Here is a 26044-nt window from a genome sequence, read left to right on the forward strand (position 1 = left end):
TAATCCCAGCCGCTGGGGAGGCTGAGGCAGAAGAATTGCCTGAACCCAGGAGACGGAGGTTGCGGTGAGCCGAGATCGCACCATTGCACTCCAGCCTGGGTAACAAGAGCGAAACTACGTCTCAAAAAATAAAAAATAAAAAAAATAATAATAATAATAAATAAAATAAATAAATAAATTAAAAAAAAAGAATTCACAACCTAATGGGTGAGATAGATAGCTGCCTGTTTAAAGTTTCTCTCAGCAGCATAGGTGGGTACTGGAGACCAGTTAGAAGGCGACTGATGCAGTTGATGGTTGTGGGTGGATAGGAGTAGGGGGAATGTGATACGGATTCAGTGACAATCAGATATGTGAGGGGAGACAGACAAGTCAAGGGCTCCATGGTTTCTGGACAACTGGCTGAATATGGGTTGCAATTCATGAGATTCCCTCACCTGCTTAACTATTTCTGCTTTCCAAGCCATAGCTATGGCTTCTGGGAAGTCTCTTCCCACCACTCTCCCATATACTAACCCAGAGACTTCTCTTGTTTCCTGAGCATCCTGTACAACTTCAATCATGGCACCTAGTGAATCATACTGCAATGGCCCTGTGAACCCTTGAAGAAATCATGTTTTGTGAAAACGAACAAAGGTAGGCAATAGGCATATCATATAAAGCCTTGTGACCATGCAAAGGAATTTGATGCAGGTACATTAAAGGATTTAAGCAGGGAGGTGGCATGTCTGACTGTAATGCTGACATTGAATCAGAAGCAGACAGATGGAAGCTGGGAGATCAGCTTAGAAGCGACCCATATTTCTTTTTTTCTTTCTTTCTTTTTTTTTTTTTTTTTTTTTTTTTTTTTTTTTTTTTTTTTTTTTTTTTTTTTTTTTTATTGGATTTAATTCGTTAACTACAACCTCCGCCTCCTGGGTTCAAGCAATTCTCCTGCCTCAGCCTCCCGAGTGGCTGGGACTACAGGCGCGCACCACCATGCCCAGCTAATTTTTGTATTTTTTTTTAGTAGAGACGGGGTTTCACCTTGTTGACCAGGATGGTCTCGATCTCTTGACCTCGTAATCCAGCCGCCTTGGCCTCCCAAAGTGCTGGGATTATAGGTATGAGCCAGCGGCCTCTTTTTTTTTTTTTTTTAACCAAGGAGCTGTGTAAGCAACCCATATTTCTACGTTGAAATGAGAAAGCCTTGGCCAGGAGAGGTGGCTCATGCCTGTGATTCCAGCACTTTGGGAGGCCAAGGCAGGCAGATCATCTGAGGTCAGGAGTTCAAGACCAGCCTGGCCAACATGGTGAATCCCGTCTCTACTAAAAATACAAAAATTAGCTGGTCACAATGGTGGGTGCCTGTAGTCTCAACTACTTGGGAGGCTGAGGCAGGAGAATTGCTTGAACCCAGGCAGTTGAGGTTGCAGTGAGCAGAGACTTCTCCACTGCATTCCAGCCGGGGCACCAAAGCAAGACTCCGTTTCAATTAAAAAAAGAAAAAAAGAAATGGGAAAGCCTCAAGGCCAAGGATGACAGTGGCCTGAACTAGGGCCATGTCTACCATTCAAGGCAGTTAGAACTCTGGGAGAGGAGGAAGAATTTTTGGTTAATTATTTAGGCTTTTAAATATCTAGCCCAGAGGCCAGGTGTGGTGGCTCACATCTGTAATCCCAGCACTTTAGGAGGCCAAGGTGGGGGGATCACTTGAGGTTAGGAGTTTGAGACCAGCCTGGCCAACATGGTGAAACCTTGTCTCTACTAAAAATACAAAAATTAGGCCGAGTGCAGTGGCTTATGCCTGTAATTTTGGGAGGCTGAGGCGGGTGGATCACCTGAGGTCAGAAGCTCGAGACCAGACTGACCAATATGGTGAAACTCTGTCTCTACTAAAAATACAACAATTAGCTGAGGGCAGTCGTGTGCACCCGTAGTCCCAGCTGCTCAGGAGGCTGAGACAGAAGAATTGCTTGAACCCCAGAGGCAGAGGCCGCAGTTAGCCAAGATCGAACCACTGCACTCCAGCCTGGGTGATAAGAGTGACACTCTGTCTCAAAAAAAATTTTTAAAATATATATCTAGCTGGGCGCAGTGGTGCATACCTGTAGTCCCAGCTACTCAGGAGGCTGAGGTGGGAGGATCGCTTGAGCTCAGGCGTTCTGGGCTGTAGTGCGCTATGCCAATCGGGTGTCCAAACTAAGTTTGGCATCAATATGGTGACCTCCTGGGAGCAGAGGACCACCAGGTTGCTTATGGAAGGGTGAACCGGCCCAGGTCGGAAACGGAGCAGGTCAAAACTCCCATGCTGATCAGTAGTGTGATCGCGCCTGTGAATAGCCACTGCATTCCAGCCTGGGCAACATAGCGAGACCCCATCTCTTTTTATATTATTTAAAAAAAGAAAAATATATACCTAAAATCCTTTTTTTGAGGGGTAGGAGGATGGAGGTGGCATATATGTTGATACTGCAGTGGCCAGCAGGACCTTGAGAAGTGGACAGATTAAAAAATGTAGGCCGGGCATGGTGGCTAACACCTGTAATCACAGCACTTTGGGAGGCCAAGGTGGGAGGTTGGGTTGAGCCCAAGAATTCAAGAACAGCCTGGGCAACGAAGTGAGACACCTGTTTCTACAAAAAGTTAACTAAGCATAGTGGTGTATACTTGTGGTCCCAGCTACATAGGAGGCTGAAGCAGGAAGATTGCTTGTGCCTGGGAGGTGGAGGCTGTAGTGAGCTGCAGCCTGGACACAGAATGAGACCCTGTCTCAAAAAATAAAATAAAATGGAATGCAGATTGAAATGTTAAATACAGCCTATCCATAATCTCCTACCTCATACCCTGAACCAAAATATTGCTACTTTTGGTTAAGTTCAGAAAAACTGAATGCTGAGTTAAATCATTGATTCCTAGTCTTGAACATACAATACCAGCATTAACAGTATTTATGTATTTCATATTAATTATAAACAACCGTCAATTGCCCAATGGTTGCTATTTGCCAAGATATATCTAGATTATTATCATTTGATTATTACTAAGGTCTGTATACAATTTCTATTTTATTTTTTATTTATTTATTTATTTTTGAGACGGAGTTTCACTCATGTTACCCAGGCTGGAGTGCAATGGCGCGATCTCGGCTCACCGCAACCTCCGCCTCCTGGGTTCAGGCAATTCTCCTGCCTCAGCCTCCTGAGTAGCTGGGATTACAGGCACACACCACCATGCCCAGCTCATTTTTTGTATTTTTAGTAGAGACGGGGTTTCACCATGTTGACCAGGATGGTCTCGATCTCTTGACCTCATGATCCACCCGCCTTGACCTCCCAAAGTGCTGGGATTACAGGCTTGAGCCACCGCGCCCGGCCCAATTTCTATTTTATAAATGAGAACACTAAGGCTCAGAAAAGTGGAGTGAGTTGCCCAAATTCACACAGTGAAGCCGGGATCGAAGCTAGTTACAGGGCCGAGTGCGGTGGCTCAGGCCTGTAATTCTAGCACTTTGGGGGGCCAAAGCGGTGGATCACCTGAGGTTGGTAGTTCAAGACCGCCTGACCAACACAGAGAAACTCCCCATCTCTATTAAAAATGCAAAATTGGGCCGGGCTTGGTGGCTCAAGCCTGTAATCCCAGCACTTTGGGAGGCCGAGGCGGGTGGATCACGAGGTCAAGAGATCGAGACCATCCTGGTCAACATGGTGAAACCCCGTCTCTACTAAAAATACAAAAAATGAGCTGGGCATGGTGGTGCATGCCTGTAACCCCAGCTACTCAGGAGGCTGAGGCAGGAGAATTGCCTGAACCCAGGAGGCGGAGGTTGCGGTGAGCCGAGATCGCGCCATTGCACTCCAGCCTGGGTAACATGAGTGAAACTCCGTCTCAAAAACAAACAAACAAACAAAAAAATGCAAAATTAGGCCGGGCGCTGTGGCTCACGCCTGTAATCCTAACACTTTGGGAGGCCAAAGTGGGTGGATCACCTGAGGTCAGGAGTTCAAGACCAGCCTGGCCATCATGGTGAAACCCCATCTTTGAAAAAAAATGGAAAAAAAAAAAACACGCAAAATTAGCCCGGTATGGTGGTGCATGCCTGTAATCCCAGCTACTTGGGAGGCTGAGGCAGGAAAATCGCTTGAATCCAGGAGACGGAGGCTGCAGTGAGCCAAGATTGTACCATTGCACCCCAGCCTGGGCAACAAGAGCGAAACTCAGTCCCCCCAAAAAAGAAATAAATAAAAGAAAAAGGCCGGGCGCGGTGTCTCATGCCTGAAATCCCAGCACTTTGAGAGGCCGTGGCGGGCGAATCACAAGGTCAAGAGATCGAGACCATACCGGCCAACACGGTAAAACACCATCTCTACTAAAAATACAAAAATTAGCTGCGTGGTGGTTTGCACCTGTAGTCCCAGCTACTCCAGAGGCTGAAGCAGGAGAATTGCTTGAACCCGGGAGGCAGAGGTTGCAGTGAGCCGACATCGCGCCACTGCACCCTAGCCTGGCGACAGAGCGAGACCCTCTCAAAAAATAAATAAATAAATAAACTAATTACAGTACTGTCTATTTCAAGTATAGATTTTAAAAATCTATACTTTTAAGCTTCTGGCTACGCTACATCTCTAAAAGTTTTATGTAGTTCAAATGTGAGCAGCGCTCCTCTACGCTGAAAAACCGAATAAGCAGCATCAATCGCGGGTAGAAACAAAATAGAACCCGCCAACATGGCGCCCCCACCAACCCGCAGAGGGTCGCTCACGTCATAACACTGCGCGGCCACCCCTCGCGCACCACGTGCTAGGGGAGCAGGCGGGCGGATAGCTGAGTCTTCAACCGGGAGGCGTGCCCTATTCATCCATGGCGCAAGATGGCGCTGCCCTTTGCACGTTCTTTGCGCGTGTGCCTCTGGGGAGCCAAACGATTGGGAGTTGCCTCCACAGAGGCCCAGAGAGGTAGGATTATCTCTTTTTACTCTTTTTTACCTCCAGAATGGCTTCCGTCTATTTTCCCTAGATCCCACTCCGAGAAGCAACTCCAACCCTCTCAGGTCTTTCCCTTCCCCCACCGGCGTTGGTCCCGAGATTCCCAAACTTGTGACACCATTTGGTTTCTTTGAATCCCGGAACTTCCTCAATCCGAGTTTTTCGACTCCATAAGCTACCCATACTAAAGCGACCCACTGACTGTCTTGACCGCGTGGCATTCTGACTCTTCCCTAGTTGCTCGTGTCTTATGACTGCCTGCTTCAGATCTGAATATATCACTAGCCCTAGGGTTCTCTAGCCCTGTTATTATCCCGTCTTTTTGCTCTGCCCGCAGGCATCAGTTTCAAACTGGAAGAAAAAACTGCCCACAGCAGCCTGGCACTCTTCAGAGGTGATACGGGTGTCAAATATGGCTTGGTGGGATTGGAGCCCACCAAGGTGGCCTTGAATGTGGAGCGCTTCCGGGAGTGGGCAGTGGTGCTGGCAGACACAGCGGTCACCAGTGGCAGACACTACTGGGAAGTGACAGTGAAGCGCTCCCAGCAGTTCCGGATAGGAGTGGCAGATGTGGACATGTCCCGGGATAGCTGCGTTGGTGTTGATGATCGTTCCTGGGTGTTCACCTATGCCCAGCGCAAGTGGTACACCATGTTGGCCAACGAGAAAGCCCCAATTGAGGGTATTGGGCAGCCAGAGAAGGTGGGGCTGCTGCTGGAGTATGAGGCCCAGAAGCTGAGCCTGGTGGATGTGAGCCAGGTCTCTGTGGTTCACACACTACAGGCAGATTTCCGGGGTCCAGTCGTGCCTGCCTTTGCTCTCTGGGATGGAGAGCTGCTGACTCATTCCGGGCTTGAGGTGCCCCAGGGCCTCTAGTATGTCCATACTGGAGTCCCTAATCACACTCTTGGCCAGCTTCCTTTTGAAAGTGTCTGAAGCCTTTTGACTTTGCCCCAAGCAACCTCTGGCTCCCACAATTCAGTGTTGGGTCTTCTGTGCAATATCGTAATCATCTTCCTCATCCCCTACCTTGTGAAAGCTAGGCATACAGCCAAACCCTACTTCTCCCCACCCACCAACTACTGCCAGTTTTCCTGGGCTACCATGTGTGTATCTTCCCTGACCTGCTTCCCTCAGTTCCTATGCCTCCCTTTGCCCAGGCCTTTCTCAGACTGTATTCCATCCTGGGGTCTTATCGTTCAGCTTTGTTTGAATTTATTCATCATCGTGATACCTCTCCCTCCCTTTGTCCACATGTAACTTGTTTGTTCTTGGGGCTCTACCAGATCTCTCCAGAGTAAATCCTTTCTACCTCTGGCTGAAGAAGTGGTGCAGTCAATGACTTGACCCTTTCTCTACAGCACATTCAGAGTTTCGGCTCTGGATCCCTCAGTAAGTGCTTTATTGACTCAGTGTGTCAGAATGAAAACAGAGCCTTCCTTCCTCAGTAGCTCAGTGCCACAGACCTTCAGCCCCACAGAGCTGTGGCTATCCTTACCCTGAGTCCATCTACCTTAATCTATACCTCTGACACCCAGCCAATCTGTCATAATCATTATGCCAGTTATAACCATGACCAAAGGGGAAGAGACACATGGGGTATATCTAGGGGATGAGTGCTAGAAGAAACTGTTTATTGTTTTTTTTTTTTTTTTTTTTGAAAAAAGTTACTCTGTCACCCAGGCTGGAGTGCAGTGGCACCATCTTGGCTCACTGTAACCTCCACCTTCTGGGTTCAAGCAGTTCTTGTGCCTCAGCCTCCTAAGTAGCTGGGATTACAGGTGTGTGCCACCACACAGGCTAATTTTTATATTTTTAATAGATATGGGCTTTCTCCATGTTGGCCAGGCTGGTCTCGAACTCCTGGCCTCATGTGATCTACGTTGGCCTCCCAAAGTGCTGGGATTACAGGCATGAGCCACCGTGCCTGGCTGAAACTGTTTATTCTTGAGAGTTCCATCTTCATTTCTGCTACAGTTGGAACTTCCTGAGGAAGGAGGGAGGCCTGAGGTTTTACACAATCTGTTTCAGAGCCTGTTTAGACTCAAACCTATACTTCCCTTGGCTGCAGAATACACTTAACCTAAAGCAGTATTTGGAGTAGAGAAAAGCCTGGTGGGGTAAGTGAATATGTATTGTTTGGATTCCATCTGACCCTGTGGTTCCATCTTCTACCTTCTATGATGGCAATGAAGCTAGATACCCCTAGGGAAGAAAGGACTGGGTTTAGCAAAAATGATTTGATAATTAAAGTTTATTTGAACATAAAATACTTTCTCTGTCTATAAAATTGCTGTTAGCAGTAGCAGCAGCATCTCCTGGCCAAGGGGAGTAGATCTTTCCAGACTACTAAAGCCATATATACAGCCATTCCCACTTCCCTTATTCTGTGGATATATACATGTGCATGGTAGCTAGAGTCCCTCCACCAGAGTGTCTCTCTCTCATGATGGTTTCTTCAGGCAGAGGAAGAGGAGACCTGGTTGAAGACCTGGGATGGTTTTGAGTGGGGCAAGCCATTTGGCTGTACTTTGAAGCCCGCTCTCTCTGGATAGCTCTACTGCTATCCAGAGATAGCCCTTCTCTGTACTCTGTCTGCTGAGGGGATGGGGTATTTTGACTCTCATAGAAAGCGGTACCCCAAGTTACCAAATGACTGCTTGGTCCCGACTGAAGCAGTATAGCTCTCCATAGCATTTTTGGTGGGTATGGATTACATGTGTGGCCAGCTAATGCTTTTTCTTGAGCGGGGGCTATCCATGACCTGTGCTCATACCATGCTCTCTAAGTTCTCTTTGGACAGGGCTTTAGCTGCTGCCTCAGCCTGAGTCTCGGAGGGTGTGTAGGAGTCCTGGTAATCTTGAAGCAGTTTGACCACCTCCAGATGGTTGAACTGTACAGCATCATCCAGGGGAATGTTGCCCCACCTGAGAGGAATAAGATAGGATCAGGCAAAGGAGACATGGAGAGTGCGGTGGTCGTATATATTTGCATGGTGGCTGGAGAATAGTAGCGAAGCTCTGCCCACCCTCCCCCACTTTTAGCCTAATCCTCACCTGTCCTTGACAAAAGGATTCACTTTGCAAGCCTCAATCAGGAATTTAACAACTTCAATGTGTCCTGGGAATATGGGCAGAAGGAAAATGAGAAGGCACAGGTCTTAAACCCTTTGGTGTAGACACTTAGCCACTGATTCTTATTCTTGAGAGTCTTTACCAAGAGGAGAGGGAAAAGGCCTCATCCCATTTTGTACCCTGCAGCACCCAGTAATAGTCTAGCTGCAAACTGAAGGGTGTCTGGATAAAACTAGTTGCTGCCCTATAATTTTGAGGGCACATATAATGAAGGTACTTTTGGTGAAAAAGAAAGGGTCTTATGATTAGCCTCCCCTCTTTAACCCTTCAGTACCTTCAGCTGCAGCAACATGCAGAGCTGTGCGCGAGTCATAGTCTTTCTGTTCCATATCCATGGCTGACAAGGCAAACCTGAGGGTAGTGGAAAGCAGCTAGAGTTGCCTAGATGAGACTGAAATCACTGGTGTCCTTTGTGAACTGGTGTCAGACTAGGTGAGTTTCAGAGAAGTGAAACAGCCTATACCCAGATTTGTAGGCTCTAAATAATCTTTGTTCTATACCCAGATGAGACTGTTATTCCCATAATAGAAAGCCAGTAATGTGATACTTCCAGAAGTATCATTCACTGCCTACCTGTGGTAAGTGCCCATGAGACAGGGTACCTACTTCCTACGACTCTGCTCTTAATAACAATGGCTAACATTAATTAAGTTATCATAGAGCAGGCAGTTTACTTTTTTAAAAAAATCTCATTTAAATGCAATCTGTATCCATTCTGTCTAATTCCAAAGCTGAAGCACTTAACTATTTTGCTATGTTGCCTTCTAGTAAAATCTGACCAGGAATATTTTATTGTGTATATTTGGCCACAGTAGCATTACCTTCGAAGAGCTGAGACATCACCACTATAGGCAGCAAATAACAGGTTGACCACAGTCTTGTTCTGGAACACAAATCATACCCACCTATGATTAATTGAACTCAGCTATACTCTGTCCTGTGACCCTCCTCCATGGATACTTAGTCAAGGGTATTGCTGAGTGTTTTGGAATGTTCTACTCTGAAATATTCTTAAAAACCACCAGGAGTTTTCCTTACCCGAACTTCTCCTCCTTCACGCCGTGGGTCTAACTTCCGAGCACAGTGCCTCAGGTTGTCATAGTTGTGGAAATTGAAGAGAGACACCAACTTCTAGAATTGTAAGCCAAAGATACTGTTTATTTACTCCTTATACTTAGAAGCTCAAGATTGCTCTATTTACTTAAAAGTGGTAGGCCGGGCGCAGTGGCTCACACCTGTAATCCCAGCACTTTGGGAGGCCAAGGCAGGTGGATCACCTGAGGTCGGGAGTTCAAGACCAGCCTGACCAACATGGAGAAACCCTGTCTCTACTAAAAATACAAAATTAGCTGGGCATGGTGGCATATGCCTGTAATCCCAGCTACTCAGGAGGCTGAGGCAGGAGAATCACTTGAACCTGGGAGGTGGAGGTTGTGGTGAGCTGAGATCGTGCCATTGCACTCCAGCCTGGGCAACAAGAGCGAAACTCCATCTCAAAAAATAAATTACAAAAGTGGTACCATGAAACAAATTTATTGCTTCAAAAAATATTAAGTACTATATGCAAAGCATCTCACCTGACAGAAGCTAGTTCCTCTATGACTGTTCCCCAGCTTGTCCAATGGGGGTGACAGACACATCATTCCCATGACATTGGGTACCACGAGGAGGATGGCTCCCGATACAGCTGACTTGGCTGGCAGGCCCACCTGGGGAACAAAATTGAAGCTGAGGATAACCTGGGTGTGCCCCAAATCAGAAAAGAAACGTATTAGGCTGTACTCTTAAGTTTACAAATGACTGCATGGCCACAATCCACCTCAACCTTTTGGGTTGTTAATTAGCTTCTTTTATTGCTCCTGTCCGTTCCTTCTCTTAAATTCACTGATTTAGCTAGAAAATATTTATTGAAATACTTAACAGCATTCTGTGCTGGATGCTGTGCTAGAACTAGGAACTTACATTCTGGTGTTAGGAGATAGGTAATAAACAGGTAAATAAATAGACAAGTAATTTTTTTTTTTTTTTTTTTTTTTTTGAAATGGAGTTTTGCTCTTGTTGCCCAGGCTGGAGTGCAATGGCACAATCTTGACTCACCGCAACCTCCACCTCCTGGGTTCAAGCAATTCTCCTGCCTCAGCCTCCTGAGTAGCTGGGATTACAGGCACGCACCACCATGCCCAGCTAATTTTTTGTATTTTTAGTAGAGACGGGGTTTCACCATGTTGACCAGGATGGTCTCGATCTCTTGACCTCGTGATCCACCCGCCTCGGCCTCCCAAAGTGCTGGGATTACAGGCGTGAGCCACCGTGCCCGGCCTTAGACAAGTAATTTTTAAAATAATTATGATAACTAGTGAGAAGAAGTAGGGTGCTGTAAATAGAGCTGGGGGGGGGAAACGTGAGATAGGGTGGTCAGAAAAGTCTTTGGAAGTGACATCTAAGCTGAGACTCCAAGGAGAAGAGCCAGCAATGTGAAGCACAATTCAGGAGCTGCAACATTTTTTTTTTTTTTTTTTGAAATGGAGTTTTGCTCTTGTTGCCCAGGCTGGAGTGCAATGGCACAATCTTGACTCACCGCAACCTCCACCTCCCAGGTACAAGCAATTCTGCCTTAGCCTCCCAAATAGCTGGGATTATAGGTGTGTGCCACCACTCCCAGCTAATTTTTTGTATTTAGTGGAGATGGCATTTCACCACGTAAGTCAAGCTGGTCTCGAACTCCTGACCTCAGGTGATCCATCTGCCTTGGCCTCCCAAAGAAATCTCTTTATATATTCGAGGAACTTGGTGTTTTTGAGAAACTTGCCTAAGGATTCTCAACCTAATTGCCTGCTGGAAGTTAGTGAATGAGAGGCAGGAACAAGCTTCCACCTCTCTATCTTCAGAGAGTCAATGTTCTCTCTTCTTAGCACTGGGCTTATGACGGATGACAGAGCCAGAAACTCACGTGGAAGGCAAACTGGCCAGAGAAATCATACATGCCGCAGGAATGCATGAGGCTGAGGGTGTTGCGCACTGCTTCAGCACTCAGCACACTTTCCCCTGTGATGGGGCAGATCCCGCCATTGGCGAGGGTGGCTGCCATGACACTGCCTGATTCACAGGTGACCTCCACAGAGCACAGCTATGAAAACAAAGAATAGGTGAAGATGTGATGTCAACCTGCACATGGTACTCTTGGCTGTAGAGTAGGAAAATCTGTCCTTTCCCTCACCTTGGCCCTGAGCAGTGTTTTCTTACCTGGAAGTAGAGATCAAGGGCAGCCATCATGTCCACTCCCTTAGGAAAGCACTGCAAGGAAGAGAGGGGAGAGCATTTCTCTTCAGGACATCAGCAGCCCTTTCACACTGTCAGGGTCTCAGCAGAAGCCTCCAACCCCACTGCCCTTCCACTAGCAGCAGAATTCCCAGGGACTTTCTCTACCAGCCTCTCCTGGTTACCTTTTTTTCCTTGAGATAATAGCCGATGGCATAATTCCGATCCCCTGTTTCCTTCTCTGACTGGAATCTGAAGCAAACACCCAATTTAGTACTTGAAGTTGGAGGAGTGGGTATTGGGAGAAGGAGAAAAATTACCTTCCCTGAGAGAGACAGAACTACGTCACACCACAAACTAAATGAACCCCTTATAAAACTTCTATCAGTAATATTAGAGGAAATTTCTGAACCTGAGCAAACATTCAGCATAGCTTTGTCATAAAGTAGACCCAAACCAAACACCCAGAACTGCCTAGTCATCTAGTCTAGGAAAACTGGTGACGTTTTTGGCTTTGAAAGTCTTGGCAAGAAAGGGCTTAGGCACAAACCATCACACTGCCTCTCTCATGTACGAATTAGAAATGGAACAAATTATTTTACAAGGTAAAAAAATGTTAATGAAGGGGCTCAGAGAAAGCTGGAGTGCCAAGGTTCCCCTGGGATTTCTTCCTTCTAAGATTCTCTCTCCCCCTTTCCTCTTGTCCCCCTCCTTTCAGTCAGTCCTCTGAATAGGGACTTACGTGGCATTGCTGAAACCCATGTATTCATTCCCAGCCATTTTGTTGAGATACTGCAACACCTGGAAGAGAAAAAGGGACATTGAGGCTCCACTTGACTAAGGACCTCTATTAATACCTCATAGGCTGACAAGCCCTTCTGAACTCAGGTCTTGTCAACAGGCTTTCCTCTCTGAGGCCAGTAGATTTCCATACTTAGGGAAATAAGGCTTCTAGTATGGGCTGGCGCGCCTGGTAATGGGGTTAGAGACAGCCACTGGGGCAGCTAGAGAGGACTGCATGCCATGGAGAAATGCAACCGGGGTTAAGTAGCAAGGGAACTTACAAAATCAAACTTCTCTGCTTTGTTACAGTCCATCTGCAAAGAAAGAGAGAGATGTCAGTATTCTAAATCCACGAGGATGGCAGAGGGACGAGTCAAGGATGTAGTGGAGTTAAAGTGTCAGACTGCTGCCGCAAATGTGTTCAATTTTATAAAGGCCTTTTTTTTTTCTTCTTAAAACACGGCACTTCCAATGGCTCTTCCCTTTCCTTTTTTTTTTTTTTTTTTTTTGAGAGAGTCTTGCTTTATCACCAGGCTAGAGTGCAGTGGCACAATCATGGTTCACTGCAGCTTCCACCTCCCAGCCTCAGGTGATCCTCCCAACTCAGCCTCCGAGGTAGCTGGGGTTACAGGCATGAGCCACCTTGCTGGGCCATCCCACTTCCATTTTCAATCCAAACCCTCATCCCTGACACCCACATTCATTTCCCTGACTCTAATCCTGTCCCCCAGCCCCACCCTATCCCTGACCTCCATCCTCATTCCTTACGCCTCATGCTATAGCTTTACTCTATCCCATTGGCCTGTGTGATGGTTCATACCTGTAATCTCAGCAATTTGGGGGGCTGAGTCAGCAGGATTGCTTGAGCCCAAGGGTTTGAGACCTGCCTGGGCAACATAGGGGAGACCCTGTCTCTTTTTTTTTTTAAAAAAAAGGTCCTATTTAGATAGGAATGGGATGTGGCAGGTCCCAGATACAGGTTTGTAGATGGAACCATCACAGAACAAGGAGAGACTCAGCCTCGTTTCCTCACCCGGACTCATTGCTTACTCATGTCAACTACAGAGTCAATACCACAGGGACTCTGACACCTGAGTCCCTGGGGGAAGGGTTCCTAACACCACCTTCCCCAGGAGGGGCTGTGATTGGCTCCAGGGTGTTGCTGCCCAGCTGTTCCCAGGTTCTTGCTCAAGCCCTGGGAGACCTACAGCTGATGGGCTAGTTTGACACCCTTGTTCAAGGCCAACTCACAGTTCCAGGTGACGTGAATAACTGCCCTGGCCTGGCCATTCACCCTTCTCTGCAGGTGTCCCACACCCAGAGGTGGCCAATCAGTGCCCAATAGTGCTGTCCTCCCCTTGTCTCTGGCATTTGGCCCTTGGTCCTAGGCAGGGGTCAGGGCGCACTAGGCTCTAGATTCATGGGTGGGGGCAGGGAACAGTACTGAGTGGGGATGAAATAGATGGTGCAGTCTCTTTTACTGATGTCCTCAGCATAACATGTGGGTCCCTGCTGTGCCTCATGTGCCTCCTGGGGACACTCAAAGAAATCAGAGCCCCACCAGTCTCCTCGGAGAGCTGAATAAATATGAGGGACACAGGAGCTTAGAGGATAATACTTATCAGAAGGTGACACTGACCTTGATTAGGGAGCTGACGACAATGGCACCAGCATTGACCATGGGGTTATGGGGAATTCCTGGAGAAATACAAACCACCAAGAGAGTCTTAGCCACCGAGCAAAGCCTCCCTGACAGCCCACTCACTTTGTGGGTCAGACAAGATTGTTTGCTGGGAAGAAAGGTATGACAGGGCTAATCAGGAAGGGAAGAGAAACAAAAAAGGCTGGGGGATGGGGTGGGGATAAGGAGAAGGGGACGGCTATAAGTATGGTCTGAGCCTTGGTGGTGCTCACCATCCTCATTGAGGGAGAGCTTGTTGTAGCGCAGGCCACTGGGCTCTTTGCCCACAAACTTGTGCACGTAGTCAGTGCCTAGGGTGCTTATGGAGATGGCATAGGTGAGGGGCTTCACACAGGACTGCAGGCAGAAGGGGATCTTTGTGTGGCCCACAGAGTGCCTGGAGGCAGACAAATGCCATGAAAGAGGTTGGCTTGTATTTGGCACCTGTGCCCTGCCTCCCCTTCCTCTTTGTCCAACATCTCACCGCTGACCATCCACAGTGCACAGGGAGACACCCCACAGGTCTGGGTTTGACTTGGCCAGTTGAGGGATGTAGGCTGCCACCTGGACATGAGTGGGTAGAGAAAAGGAAGATGGATGTGGAGAAGAGGAACAGAGTTGAGGTTGAGGACCAAGAAAATCTTCTAGATAAAAGCTAAAATTCTCTCTCCTGTAGGGCAAAAGGGTTCCCTCCTGCCTGTTGCTCCCAGAAATGCCCGAACCTTAAGTCCTAGAAGGCTGTATCTTTCTGTATCCCCAATCCTGTAGAGATGGCAGTAAACCCAATGGAAGTTAAAAAAAGAGAGAATTCTGAGGTCACCTCCTTTTGGTTCTTAGGCTCAATTACCCTGTAAATCTCTTTAAAGGCTCTATTGAATCTTCTAAGAATTGTGTATAAAAACACATGGAGCCATGTCCCCATTTACAGAAGTTCTGCTTCTCATCTCTCATTCATAGGATTCCCAGCCCCAGGAAATCTCTGAGAAGCAAGTTATATGTGAGCTGGGCACTGTGGCTCATACCTGTGATCCCAGCACTTTGGGAGGCCGAGGCGGGTAGGATCACTTGTGGTCAGGAGTTCGAGACCAGCCTGGCCAATATGACAAAAGCCCATCTCTACTAAAAATACAAAAATTAGCTGGGCATGGAGACATATGCCTATAATCCCAGCTACTCGGGAGGCTGAGACAGGAGAATCCCTTGAACCCGGGAGGCAGAGGTTGCAGTGAGCTGAGATTGCACCATTGCACTCCAGCCTGGGTGACAGAGCAAGACTCCATCTCAAAAAAAGAAAAAAAAAGATATCTGGCCCAGGTCCCTGACCCCTCCCTTAGTCCCCTGGCTCTCACTTTGCCTCCAGTGAGCTCTTTGGCATCCTCAAAGATGCGATCCACATGGCCCGTGAACTCCTCAAAATCAGGAATCACAAACTTCTTTCGGAATGCCTGGGTCAGGAGCACAATGTTGCTGCTCACACACCTGGATCCCAGACACGATTGGATTAGGGGGCTAGAGAGATGCAGCTGGAACTCACTCTGGAGCCATGGAAGTTGGGAATAAAGAAGGTTGTAGGTTCAGGTTTGGGATCAACAGCTGTGTTACATTTGGCAAATCAGTTTACCTTTCTAGGTCTTAATTTCCTTACCTCTAAAATGAGGGTTTTTTTTTTTAATATAAATCCAGGACATGCTAAGCTAAAAATGAGGGGTTTTAATGACATGGAAAGACACTATGTCTTGGGATGTGAGAAAAAAATAAATACCAGAATAATATGTATGTTATCTTGATATTTTAAAAATCCTAAATCATGAAAGTATATTTACATATATTCATGTATGTATGTAAATACATAGGACATTATCTAGAAGATACCCACTAATCTGTTAATACTGTTTACTTCTGGGAAAAGAAGACAGGGATTGAGTAGGAAGGGAAAGGAGAGCATGTATTTCCATATTGTTTGAACTCTTATAATGTGTATTCATGTATACCTTATGTAATAAGTAATGAAATAAAATGAGGAATTGAACTATACAATTCCCAAATTCCTCCCTGTTCTGAGAGTTTATGTCCACAGGACAGTTCTGAGAGAGCAGTGCGCTTGTTTCTGGGGCCCTCACTTTCGGAAGAGACCTCGATCCAAGAGGCCACCACTACTGGACTCTTGGACCACACGGTGCATCTCATTCATGCAGTCTCGGAGCCGAGGATCTGATGTCTGCAGTCCAGTGGCCTTTAGTGCCTTTAGAGGAAAGAAGAGGCCAGTAAGGTCAGCTACAAGGACAGTGTTATACTCCTTATAATCCTTCCCAGTGGACACCCAATTAGCTGAACCCCAACCACTACAACAGGTGGAACACATAGGTTTGGATAATAAGAAAGGAGGGGATGGAGCAGCTCTGAAGGCTAACAGGGGTTTTCTGTCCTTTTTCCATGAGCCAGGGGGTTCAATCTTCTGACCCTGGGGCAGGAATGGGCTTGTCAGTCTAGACATCTGGATTTTCATCCATCTGTGCGCTTCACCTACATGTAGCTACCCATTAGCTGCCCTTCACTTGTCATACCTTCCTTTCCCCACTTTCCAGAGAGCTTAAGGAATTAGGGTTCTCAACAGGCAGAGAGCAACTTACAGTGGTGAACTTGTGGATAGGGATTCGTTCCTGTCCTTCAGCAATAGTGTAAAAGAGCAAATCACCCAGGCGGGACAGCATGCCACTTTCTGATGAATCACTGTTTAGGAGCAGAGAATGGGGAGGAAAGTGGAGCCTGAGAACTGCCACCTGCTCCTCCTGCAACATGGACTTATAAATAGGTGAGCATCCTCATTCTATGCCTCCTTGAACCATCTGATTTAACCTTATAATTCTAACTTTCATGTCTGTCCTGAGAAGTTGTAGATCTCTTCCATAGATTTCTTTTACTCCTGACCTTCAGATCTTTATTTTTAGGTGCCTTCTGACACTTCCACTTACAGGTGCCCCACAAGCACTGAAAACTCAACATGTCCAAACCTGAGTCATCTCGCTGCCTTTACTCTTCTGTTTCCCACCTGGGTTAACAGCATTACCACCCACCTGGGTGCCAAGCTGGAAATGTGGCATAATTTTGATAATTTCCACATCTTAAGTCCATGCTTAGTTGGTCACCAACATTGGATGAATCTACCTCATAATGTCTCAAATCCACCCTCTCTTCTCCTTTTCCCTGTGCCAGCATGGTAGACCAGAGTTTGCCCCTTAATAACTGTGATCTTGAGCAGGTCGCTCAATATTGATGAACTTGCTTCCTTATCTGTAATACAAGGGTAGTAATGTCTACTTCACCTGGGTGATGTGAAGCTTAAGATAATATTCCATGAAAAAATGTCTGACACAAAGTAGATGTTCAATAAATCATGCTTATCATCAGCTTCTTATTGCCTGTTACCTAATTGCAACTACACTCTCTTGAATTTCAATCCATCTTTTTTTTGTTTTGGAGACCAAGTTTTGCTCTTGTTGCCTCAATCCACCTTCTAAAATGTGCCAGTGATCTTTATAAACTCAAATGTAATTTCTCTACTCAAAAACATTTGGTAGCTCCCCAGTGCCTAAGAATAAGTTCTTGAATTAAGAATTAGGCTGGGTGCGGTGGCTCACTCCTGTAATCCCAGCACTTTGGGAGGCTGAGGCGTTCAAATCACCTGAGGTAAGGAGTTCAAGACCTGTCTGGCCAACATGGAAAAACCCCGTCTCTACTAAAAATACAAAATTAGCCACATGTGGTGGAGCATGCCTGTAATCCCAGCTACTCTGGAAGCTGAGACAGGAGAATCACTTGAACCCGGGAGGCAGAGGTTGCAGTGAACCAAGACTGCATCATTGCACTCCAGCCTGGGCAAAAAGAGCAAAATTCTGTCTTAAAAAAAAAAACAACAAAACTTGGTAAGGCATTAAAACCTCTTTAAAACCTGCCAATTGGTGGGGCGCAGTGGCTCACACCTATAATCCCAGCACTTTGGGAGGCTAAGGTGGGTGGATCACCTGAGGTCAGGAGTTTGAGACCAGCCCGGTCAACATGGTAAAACCCCATCTCTACTAGAAATACAAAAATTAGCTGGGCACAGTGGTGGGCACCTGTAATCCTAGCTACTCGGGAAGCTGAGGCAAGAGAATCATCTGAGCCTGGGAGGCAGAGGTTGCAGTGAGTCGAGATTGCGCCACTGCATTCCAGCCTGGGAGGCAGAGGTTGCAGTGAGTCAAGATTGCGCCACTGCATCCCAGCCTGGGCAACAGAGTGAGATTCCGTCTCAAAAAATAAAAATAAAATAAATAAAACTTGCCAACTTAACTTTCCCTTTCCCCATCATGCCCACACACTCCAGATATAACAGATAATATAGATGGTTCCCCAAAATGGACTAGAGACTGTGAAGCTTCCTAGCCTTTGCTTATGCTGTAACTTCTACATAGAATGACCTTTGGTTAGCATGGTCCTGCTTATTTTTCACGGTCCAGATCAAATGTTCCCCAAACCTCCAGGTATTGCTTGTTTGACACTACACACCATCTTACTGATGGAAGAATATCCTTTGCTCCACTGTTAGGTCTTTGTGTTTTATACAACTTTGTCTTCCCAGCACTGAGCAAAGTCCCTAGCACACTGTGGGTCTTCAATAAGAATTACTAAATTATATTGCTAGCAAGGTCCCTGTGCCCCAAAGTATATCTCTGGCTTATAGTACCTAAAATTCCAGGTGCTGAAGACTTCTTGGTTTCTTCAGTACCTAAAATTCCAGGTACGGAATATTTCATGGTTTTCAAGATTTCTATTAATATGTTAAAAGATTTAGAAGAGTTATTATTATTATTTTTTTAAGTAGAAAAGGGGTCTCACTATGTTGTCCAAGCTGATCTCAAACTCCTGGACTCAAGTGATCCTCCCACCTCAGCCTCCGAGAGTGCTGGGATTACAGGCATGAGCCACACCATCCAGCCAAGCAGAGTTATTTTATCAGATTATTTCCAAATATGACAGCTAGTTGAGATTAAGACTCTTCAAAGATGTTTGACTCAATAATTTGATTTCCAGGGATTTATCCTACAGGTATACTTACATACCTAAAAAATAACATATTTACAATTTTTCATCACATTGTTTTGTTCTGTTTTGTGAGATGGAGTCTTGCTCTGTCACCCAGGCTGGAGTACAATAGCGCGATCTTGGCTCACCACAACCTCCACCTCCCGAGTTCAAGCGATTCTCCTGGCTCAGCCTCCTAAGTAGCTGAGATTACAGGCACGCACCACCACACCCAGATAATTTTTGTATTTTTAGTAGAGATGGGGTTTCACCATGCTGGCCAGGCTGGTCTCAAACTCCTGACCTCGTGATCCACCTGTCTCAGCCTCCCAAAGTGCTGGGATTATAGGCGTGAGCCACCTAGCCCTGCCTTTATCACATTGTTAGTAAGATTAGAAATACGGTGGCTCACGCCTGTAATCTTGTCACTTTGGGAGGCTGAGGCAGGTGGATCACAAGGTCAGGAGTTCAAGACCAGCCTGGCCAACAAGATAAAATCCCATCTCTACTAAAGATACCAAAAATTAGCCAGGTGTGGTGGCATGTGCCTGTAATCCCAGCTACTTGGGAGGCTGAGGCAGGAGAATCGCTTGAAACCGGAGGCAGAGGTTGCGAGACGAGATCGCACCATTGCACTCCAGCCTGAGTGACAGGTCGAGACCCTGTCTCAATAGCAAACAAACAAAAAAGGCCAGGCACAGTGGCTTACGCCTGTAATCCCTGCATTTTGGGAGGCCAACGTGGGTGGATCANGGGAGGCTGAGGCAGGAGAATCGCTTGAAACCGGAGGCAGAGGTTGCGAGACGAGATCGCACCATTGCACTCCAGCCTGAGTGACAGGTCGAGACTCTATAAAAAAAAAAAAAAAATTTAGACCTGATGTGCAATAGGGAAAAAATTGCACCTGATGTGCAATAGGGAACTGGTTAATTATGGTATATTCATATAATGGGATATTATGCAGTGTAAAAAAAAGAAATTGGGGCATGCTCTAAGTATTGATATGGAGTTATCTCTAAGATATAATATTAATTAAAAGAAGCGTGTCATAAAACAGTATACAGAGTATGGTAGTATTTATGTTTGTTTGTTTGTTTTTAGAAATGGGGTTTAACTGTATTACTCAAGCTGGCCTTGAACTCCTGGGCTCAAGTGATCCTTCTACCTCAGCCTCCCTAGTAGCTGGGACAGCAGGTGCATGCCACCATGCCCAGGTTTATTTATTTTTATTTTTTAATTTATTATTTCAATAGGTTTTTGGGGAACAGGTGGTATTTGGTTACATGAATACGTTCTTTAGTGCCAGCCTAATTTTTTCATTTTTTTCTTTCTCTATCAGCTTTCAGCATAGCTTTAAAAGGGAAAAATATATATGTGTTTGCTTATTCAGGCACAGAATATTTCTGGAAGAACATTTAGTTAGAAATAGGTAAGACTGGCTGGGCGTGGTGGCTCACAACTTTAATCCTAGCACTTTGGGAGGCTGAGGTGGGCAGATCACAAGTCAGGAGTTCCAGACAAGCCTGACCAACATGGTAAAACCTCTGTCTTTACTAAAAATACAAAAATTAGCTGGGCATGGTGGCACATGCCTGTAATCGCAACTACTCAGGTGGCTGAGGCAGGAGAATTGCTTGAACCTGGGAGATGCAGGTTGCAGTAAACTGAGGCAAGAGCGAAGTTACACTCCAGCCGGGGCAAGAGCAACACTCTGTCTCAAAAAAAAAAAAGGTAAGACTGATTTATCTCCTTCTTTGGAGATGACGTAGGTGCTGGGAAAAAGGGATGGGAGGGACACTTTTCACTATTTTTGCATATTTTGAGTTTTGAGCCATATGGAATATATTATCTGTTGAAACACTGTATTAAAAAATAAGACTTGGCCTGGCATGGTGGCTCACTCCTGTAATCCCAGCACTTTGGGAGGCTGAGGCAGGCAGATCATAAGGTCAGGAGTTCAAGACCAACCAGGCCAACATAGTGAAACTGCGTCTCTACTAAAAAAATAAAAAATAATTAGGCGAGCATTGTGGTGCATGCCTGTAGTCCCAGCTACTCAGGAGTCTGAGGCAGGAGAATTGCTTGAACCCCAGGAGGTTGCAGTGAGCCGAGATCATACCACTGCACTCCAGCTTGGGCGACAGAGTGAGACTTCAGCTTAATAATCATAAGACTCAAGCAGCTTGGCATAGACTAGGCATGTGTGTGTTTGGAGCCAGGAGGAATACCAGAAAAGGGAATACTAGAAGAGTTTTCCTGTTTCTGGGGAAATCTGGTTGTCACAAGGAAGCTAGTGCCTACAGGGAGGAAAGGAGGGAAAAAGCTATCTGAGGGATAACTCAAGAAGGAAAGTACATAGGAACACTTTGAAGGCAGGACTCTGTGCCTGGAAACTGACAGAAGACAGGAAATAATGCTATATGACTGAATGTATCACAAGCCTAAAAAAAACTGCATATCCCTCAGATATGGATTGATCACCAATGAAATGTTAAGGGAAAAGAAGCAAGGTACAAGAACAACGTGTATAGTATGATACCAAAAGAGGCTACAAGAACAATGTGTATAGGATACCATTTGCATAAAAAAAGGTAAAGTAATATCAGCATGTATTTTATGCATAAAATATCTCTAGAAGACTATACAAGATATCAGTGACATCAGATTATCTCTGGGGAGCAAAATTTCCTAGGAATTTACTCTAAGAAATAATTGAACAAGGGTACAAGAGTATATAGTAATCAAATTGAAGACTGGTTATATAAACTATGATACCTTATACAATGGAATCTTTTAAAATGACAAAATGACAATGTCATATGCACATATTCAATGATATTAAAAGCTGTTCATAAATGGAAAAGTTACCAAAGAACATGAATATTATCCCATTTTTATTAAATTACATATATATAGGATATATATGAATATATGACAATATTAATTGGTTATCTCTAATACTGGGATCTTTTTTAATTTTTAAGTAATAAACTTATTTATTTTTGAGATAGGGTCTCACTGTGTTGTCTAGGCTGGAGTGCAGTGGTGCAATCATGGATCACTATAGCCTTGAACTCCAGGGCTCAAGTGATCCTCCCACCTCAGCCTCCCAAGTAGATGGGACTACAGGTATGCGCCACCATGCCTGGTTAATTTTTGTATTTTTTTTGTAAAGACAGGGTTTCACCATGCTGCCCAAACTGAGCTTGGGTTTCAAACTCCTGAGCTCTAGTGATTCCCCCTGCCTTGGCCACCCACAGTGCTGGGATTACAGGTGTGAGCCACTGTGCCTGGCTCTAAATTTATTATTTTTTAATTGACACATAATTGTACACATATTTATGGGATACACAGTGATGTTTCAATACATATAATTGTAGTGATCAGATAATGGTAATTAGTATATCTACCATCTCAAACATTTATCATTTCTTTGTGTTGGGATATTTTCCTCTTGATACTCTATCTTATTTTTCTTTTAAAATCATAAATATGGGCTGGGCGCGGTGGCTCACGCCTGTAATCCCAGCACTTTGGGAGGCCGAGGCGGGTGGATCACGAGGTCAAGAGATTGAGACCATCCTGGCCAACATGGTGAAACCCCGTCTCTAAAAAAAAATAAAATAAAATCATAAATACGGCTGGGCATGGTGGCTCATGCCTATAATCCCAGCACTTTGGGAGGCCAAGGCATGTGGATCATCTGAGGTCAGGAGTTTGGGACCAGCCTGGCCAACATGGTGAAACCCTGTCTTACTAAAAATACAAAAATTAGCCAGTCATGGTGGTGGGTGCCTGTAATCCCAGCTACTCTGGTGGGGAGGCAGGAGAATCGCTTGAACCCCAGAGGTGGAGGTTGCAGTGAGCCGAGATCATGCCACTGCACTCCAGCCTAGGCAACAGAGAAACTCTGTCTCCAAAAAAAAGTCATAAATACAATACAGCTAAATATTAAACAAACAATAATCCACATAACAGCACATTTCCTCTTTGCTGTCCTCTTTCCTCCCCCAAACACAGGAACCCCACCCCCTCATGGTGTCACACTGCCAAAGCACGTCACTCCAGTGCTCTCAACCCTTTCTGCCTGGGGAACACTAGTCCAAGGATATGACCAGGAGGTTCCCTGGGCAGAAAAAACAAGGTCCCCTAAAAACACTTCCATCACCAGACTCCACAGGATAAGGAGGTATGTATAGGGGGAACCAGGGATACCTCTAGCTCCCTACTCTGCAGAAGGTGGACAAATGAGGGAAGTTCGGCTTTTACTGTATCCCACCATTACTTCTCCCATGGTGATTATCTGGAAGTTGGGGTGAAGACTAGAACAGGAGGGAGAGGGCTTATCCTTTAAATGTTACATGTCTCTTTGAGAAGAAGCTGATAGAAAAGTACCATGTAATATGGATAAGCAGACACCAAGACTATGAAAAAAAAGAAAAGGGCCAGGCGCGGTGGCTCACGCCTGTAATCCCAGCACTTTGGAAGGCCGAGGCAGGTGGATCACCTGAAGTCAGGAGTTCAAGACCAGCCAGGCCAACATGATGAAACCCTGTGTCTACTAAAACTACAAAAATTAGCCGGGTGCGGTGGCATGCACCTGTAATCCCAGCTACAGGAGAGGCTGAGGCAGGAGAATTGCTTGAACCCAGGAAGCAAATGTTGCAGTGAGCCTCGATGGTGCCACTGCACTCCAGCCTAGGTGATAGAGTGAGACTCTGTCAAAAAAAAGAAAAAAGAGAAGAACTGCATAATGTTATTAATAATAAATAATACCTATCGGTGCCCCTTAGGACAGAGATTCGAATAGTGGTGAGGTAGTGTGTCAGTATGGCTGCTTTACTGATAGTGTGCATGTTTCGGAGTGTCATCAGGGAGATGGCAGTGACGCTGGAGATGGCCCATTTCCTGTTCCTGCTACAGTAGAGCAAGGGCTCTTTGGACAGTGTCTGTGCTGGCCCTGTGGGGAGGACAAGATTTCCTGCTCAGCACCGTCTGCGTATCGGAGTAAAAGGCTCAGCCACCAAGTATGTCCTGGGCGGTGGGAAAGATAAAGGTTCGGCCTCCTGGGCGGAAGAAATACCCAAAGGAAGAGAACCTTTTAGATTCGGGAGCCTGAGCAGCACGAATAACGGCTCTGACTGGCTCTGGTTTGGGAAATCTGCGTCTTAAAGACTTTTCCTCCACTATAAATATTCTCCCCATTCAACAACCAGTTTGGAAAATCCCCCTATTCTACAGTTCATGGAGCACTGCTACGCACGCACCCAACACTTACGCACATACCTGCGCACCAATAATACACGCGCATCACACATCGCCCGCTGAGGACACGCAGAAATACACCACACAGAGCCCAGTGCACTTGGACCTGAGGCAGGAGGCTATTCCACACCCACACATCCCCTAAAATATACAAGAGGTCGAGGGAAGGTGAGGCCAGGCGGCGTGCGCCCGACCTTGTACTCAGTGCGCCAAGCAACACTCCGCACCCGTCTGTGATCCCGGTTAATCGCGCACCTTGGACAGGCACCATCCCCAGGACCCGCCTGCCCGAACGCACTCCCGGGCGGACGGCAGATTACCGCCCGAGCGCGACGCTCCCAAAGCCCCACATCCAAAGGAAAAGGCATCGAAGGCTAGTGAGCGAGCAGAGGGGCGATGAGAGGCACTGCCTGGGGAGGGCACTCGGGAACTAGCGAGAAACACAGTGGGAGTGGGGGCAAGCCAGTCCCCTGCCCTGACCCAGTTGCCTTACTGATCCCGGTGCAGCGGCTGGTGGCTGTGTGGCGTCTCTCTGCCCTGCGCCGCGGCCTCACTGAGGTGGTGCCAGACGCCCCCGCCAAGGAGAGGGCTCCGGCTCAGGTGACCCCAGTCTCCCCGCCGGCAGTGACTGCCGGCCCGGCTCAGCGCCTTCTGCAGAGCCTTCACGGAGCGCATGCCCCCAGCACGCCGCCGGCTCTGCCTGTGCGCCCAGGACTTCTGAGCGTTGACTGGGAAGGAAGGGCGGAGCTGGCGAGATAAGGTGCGGGGGAGCTCTGTGAGGGAGCGCTGGGCCTGGAAGATGGAGAAGGGAGGCCTGGTGGGTGGGGCTGGGGCAGGAGGAGGGGCCTGCCCCTTTAAAGCGGGCTCCGGGGTTAGGAGCACCCATTCCCTCAGGACCAGGGCTAGGTGAGGAGCGTCCGGGATACAGGAGAACCCGGGTGGAGTTCTAGTGGGTGGAGAGAGGGCGGTGCCTGGGAGCTAGAATGGACAATGTCCAGGTCCAATCACTGAGGAAGCAAAAATATTGAGGCAGGGAAAAGGTAAGGCTACCCAATGAGAACAAGGCGGTGGCCCCCTGCGACTGCTTGAGGATGCTTCCGCGCACGCGCTCTGTGAGCGCCGGCGTCCGCGGACACTGAGGGCGGGAAAGGCGAGGCCGAGCTGAGGCGAAGCTGGTGGGCGTTGGTGGGGCTTCTCCGGGACATCACGGGGCTGCGAACGATGGAGTTCTGGTGTAGAGAGAAGGATGTTGTCTTGAGAGAGGAGGCCTAGAGTGAGCCCAGTTCAGGTCACTTAGCCTCGACTTGCGAAGCCAAACCAGCCCTCCGTAACCCGGCGGGTAGCTTGGAGCGTGGCCGACGCCCAGTGGTGCTGAGTGAAGCGGAGGATGGCGGTCGGGAATCCCGGGCAGAAGCACCTGAGCGAAGCACGGGGCGGCGGGAAGGTCGCTCTGGAGGTTAGGATGCCTGGGTTCCAGTTTGTGTCCCTCTATCACTTATTTGGTGACTGTGTAGGACTTGTTTTCAAATCTGGAAAGTTAAGACATCAAAATAAGGTAGCACACAGGAAAACATTTTATAAACCATGAAGTGCACCCCACATTTTTCCTATTGTGTCTGCTTGCCCTTGTCCTCCTCACGGGCAGAAAAGAGGCAATTTACAAAACGAATTTTGAAAACAAAGGACATTTAGGACTTTTGCCATTTGCAACTAGAACTTTCACTTGTATCTCGGCAGTGCCTAACTCAGCAGCCATATTTAGTAGGGACTCTATGTAAATATTAGCTGTTACTGAGTGCCCATGGTGCGCCAACCACTTAGTTTCTCTCTCCCTTTACCAGAGGCCTACAAAGCAGTTATTATTAGTCTCATTTTGAAGATGAGGAAACTAAGGCTTG

The 26044-nt window shown here is 46.8% G+C and overlaps 2 protein-coding genes across 8 annotated transcripts; one reads left to right on the plus strand and one right to left on the minus strand.

The window, feature by feature from the left end:
* Nucleotides 1-4744: 4744 nt before the first annotated feature.
* SPRYD4 (SPRY domain containing 4) lies at nt 4745-7229 on the plus strand. Its single transcript, XM_017536338.2, has 2 exons — nt 4745-4934; nt 5302-7229. The coding sequence occupies exons 1-2, from the start codon at nt 4850-4852 to the stop codon at nt 5838-5840; spliced, it is 624 nt and encodes a 207-aa protein (XP_017391827.1). The 5' UTR covers nt 4745-4849; the 3' UTR covers nt 5841-7229.
* On the minus strand, nt 7201-25222 carry GLS2 (glutaminase 2). 7 transcript variants are annotated; one of them, XM_017536334.2, is made up of 18 exons: nt 24640-25222; nt 16451-16550; nt 15941-16062; nt 15170-15299; nt 14305-14384; nt 14054-14217; nt 13779-13837; nt 12421-12453; nt 12099-12157; nt 11542-11632; nt 11342-11392; nt 11049-11225; nt 9676-9807; nt 9137-9229; nt 8920-8981; nt 8373-8449; nt 8021-8084; nt 7201-7891 (listed from the first exon to the last, which is right to left on the minus strand). In XM_017536334.2, the coding sequence occupies exons 1-18, from the start codon at nt 24819-24821 to the stop codon at nt 7735-7737; spliced, it is 1833 nt and encodes a 610-aa protein (XP_017391823.1). In that variant the 5' UTR covers nt 24822-25222; the 3' UTR covers nt 7201-7734. The 7 variants fall into 7 exon arrangements, with proteins under 7 accessions (XP_017391823.1, XP_037597122.1, XP_037597121.1 ...); XM_037741194.1 differs by having other exon boundaries at nt 11542-11608; nt 15170-15329; XM_037741193.1 differs by having other exon boundaries at nt 15170-15329.
* Between the last annotated feature and the right edge of the window lie 822 nt (nt 25223-26044).

The sequence above is a fragment of the Cebus imitator genome, unplaced genomic scaffold, assembly GCF_001604975.1.
Source record: "Cebus imitator isolate Cc_AM_T3 unplaced genomic scaffold, Cebus_imitator-1.0 Scaffold96, whole genome shotgun sequence".
Taxonomy (NCBI): Eukaryota; Metazoa; Chordata; class Mammalia; order Primates; family Cebidae; genus Cebus; species Cebus imitator.

What these genes read in the sequence shown, in the direction of transcription:
- SPRYD4 (XM_017536338.2), top strand. Translation starts at nt 4,850, where the DNA reads ATGGCGCTGCCCTTTGCACGTTCTTTGCGCGTGTGCCTCTGGGGAGCC. An exon ending in CTCCACAGAGGCCCAGAGAG is followed by an intron (nt 4,935 to 5,301) that starts GTAGGATTATCT and finishes CTCTGCCCGCAG; the next exon opens with GCATCAGTTTCAAACTGGAA.
- GLS2 (XM_037741193.1), bottom strand. Translation starts at nt 24,821, where the DNA reads ATGCGCTCCGTGAAGGCTCTGCAGAAGGCGCTGAGCCGGGCCGGCAGT. An exon ending in ATGGGTTTCAGCAATGCCAC is followed by an intron (nt 11,633 to 12,098) that starts GTAAGTCCCTAT and finishes TCCAACTTCAAG; the next exon opens with TACTAAATTGGGTGTTTGCT. An exon ending in AATCCTTTTGTCAAGGACAG is followed by an intron (nt 7,892 to 8,020) that starts GTGAGGATTAGG and finishes TATTCCTCTCAG; the next exon opens with GTGGGGCAACATTCCCCTGG.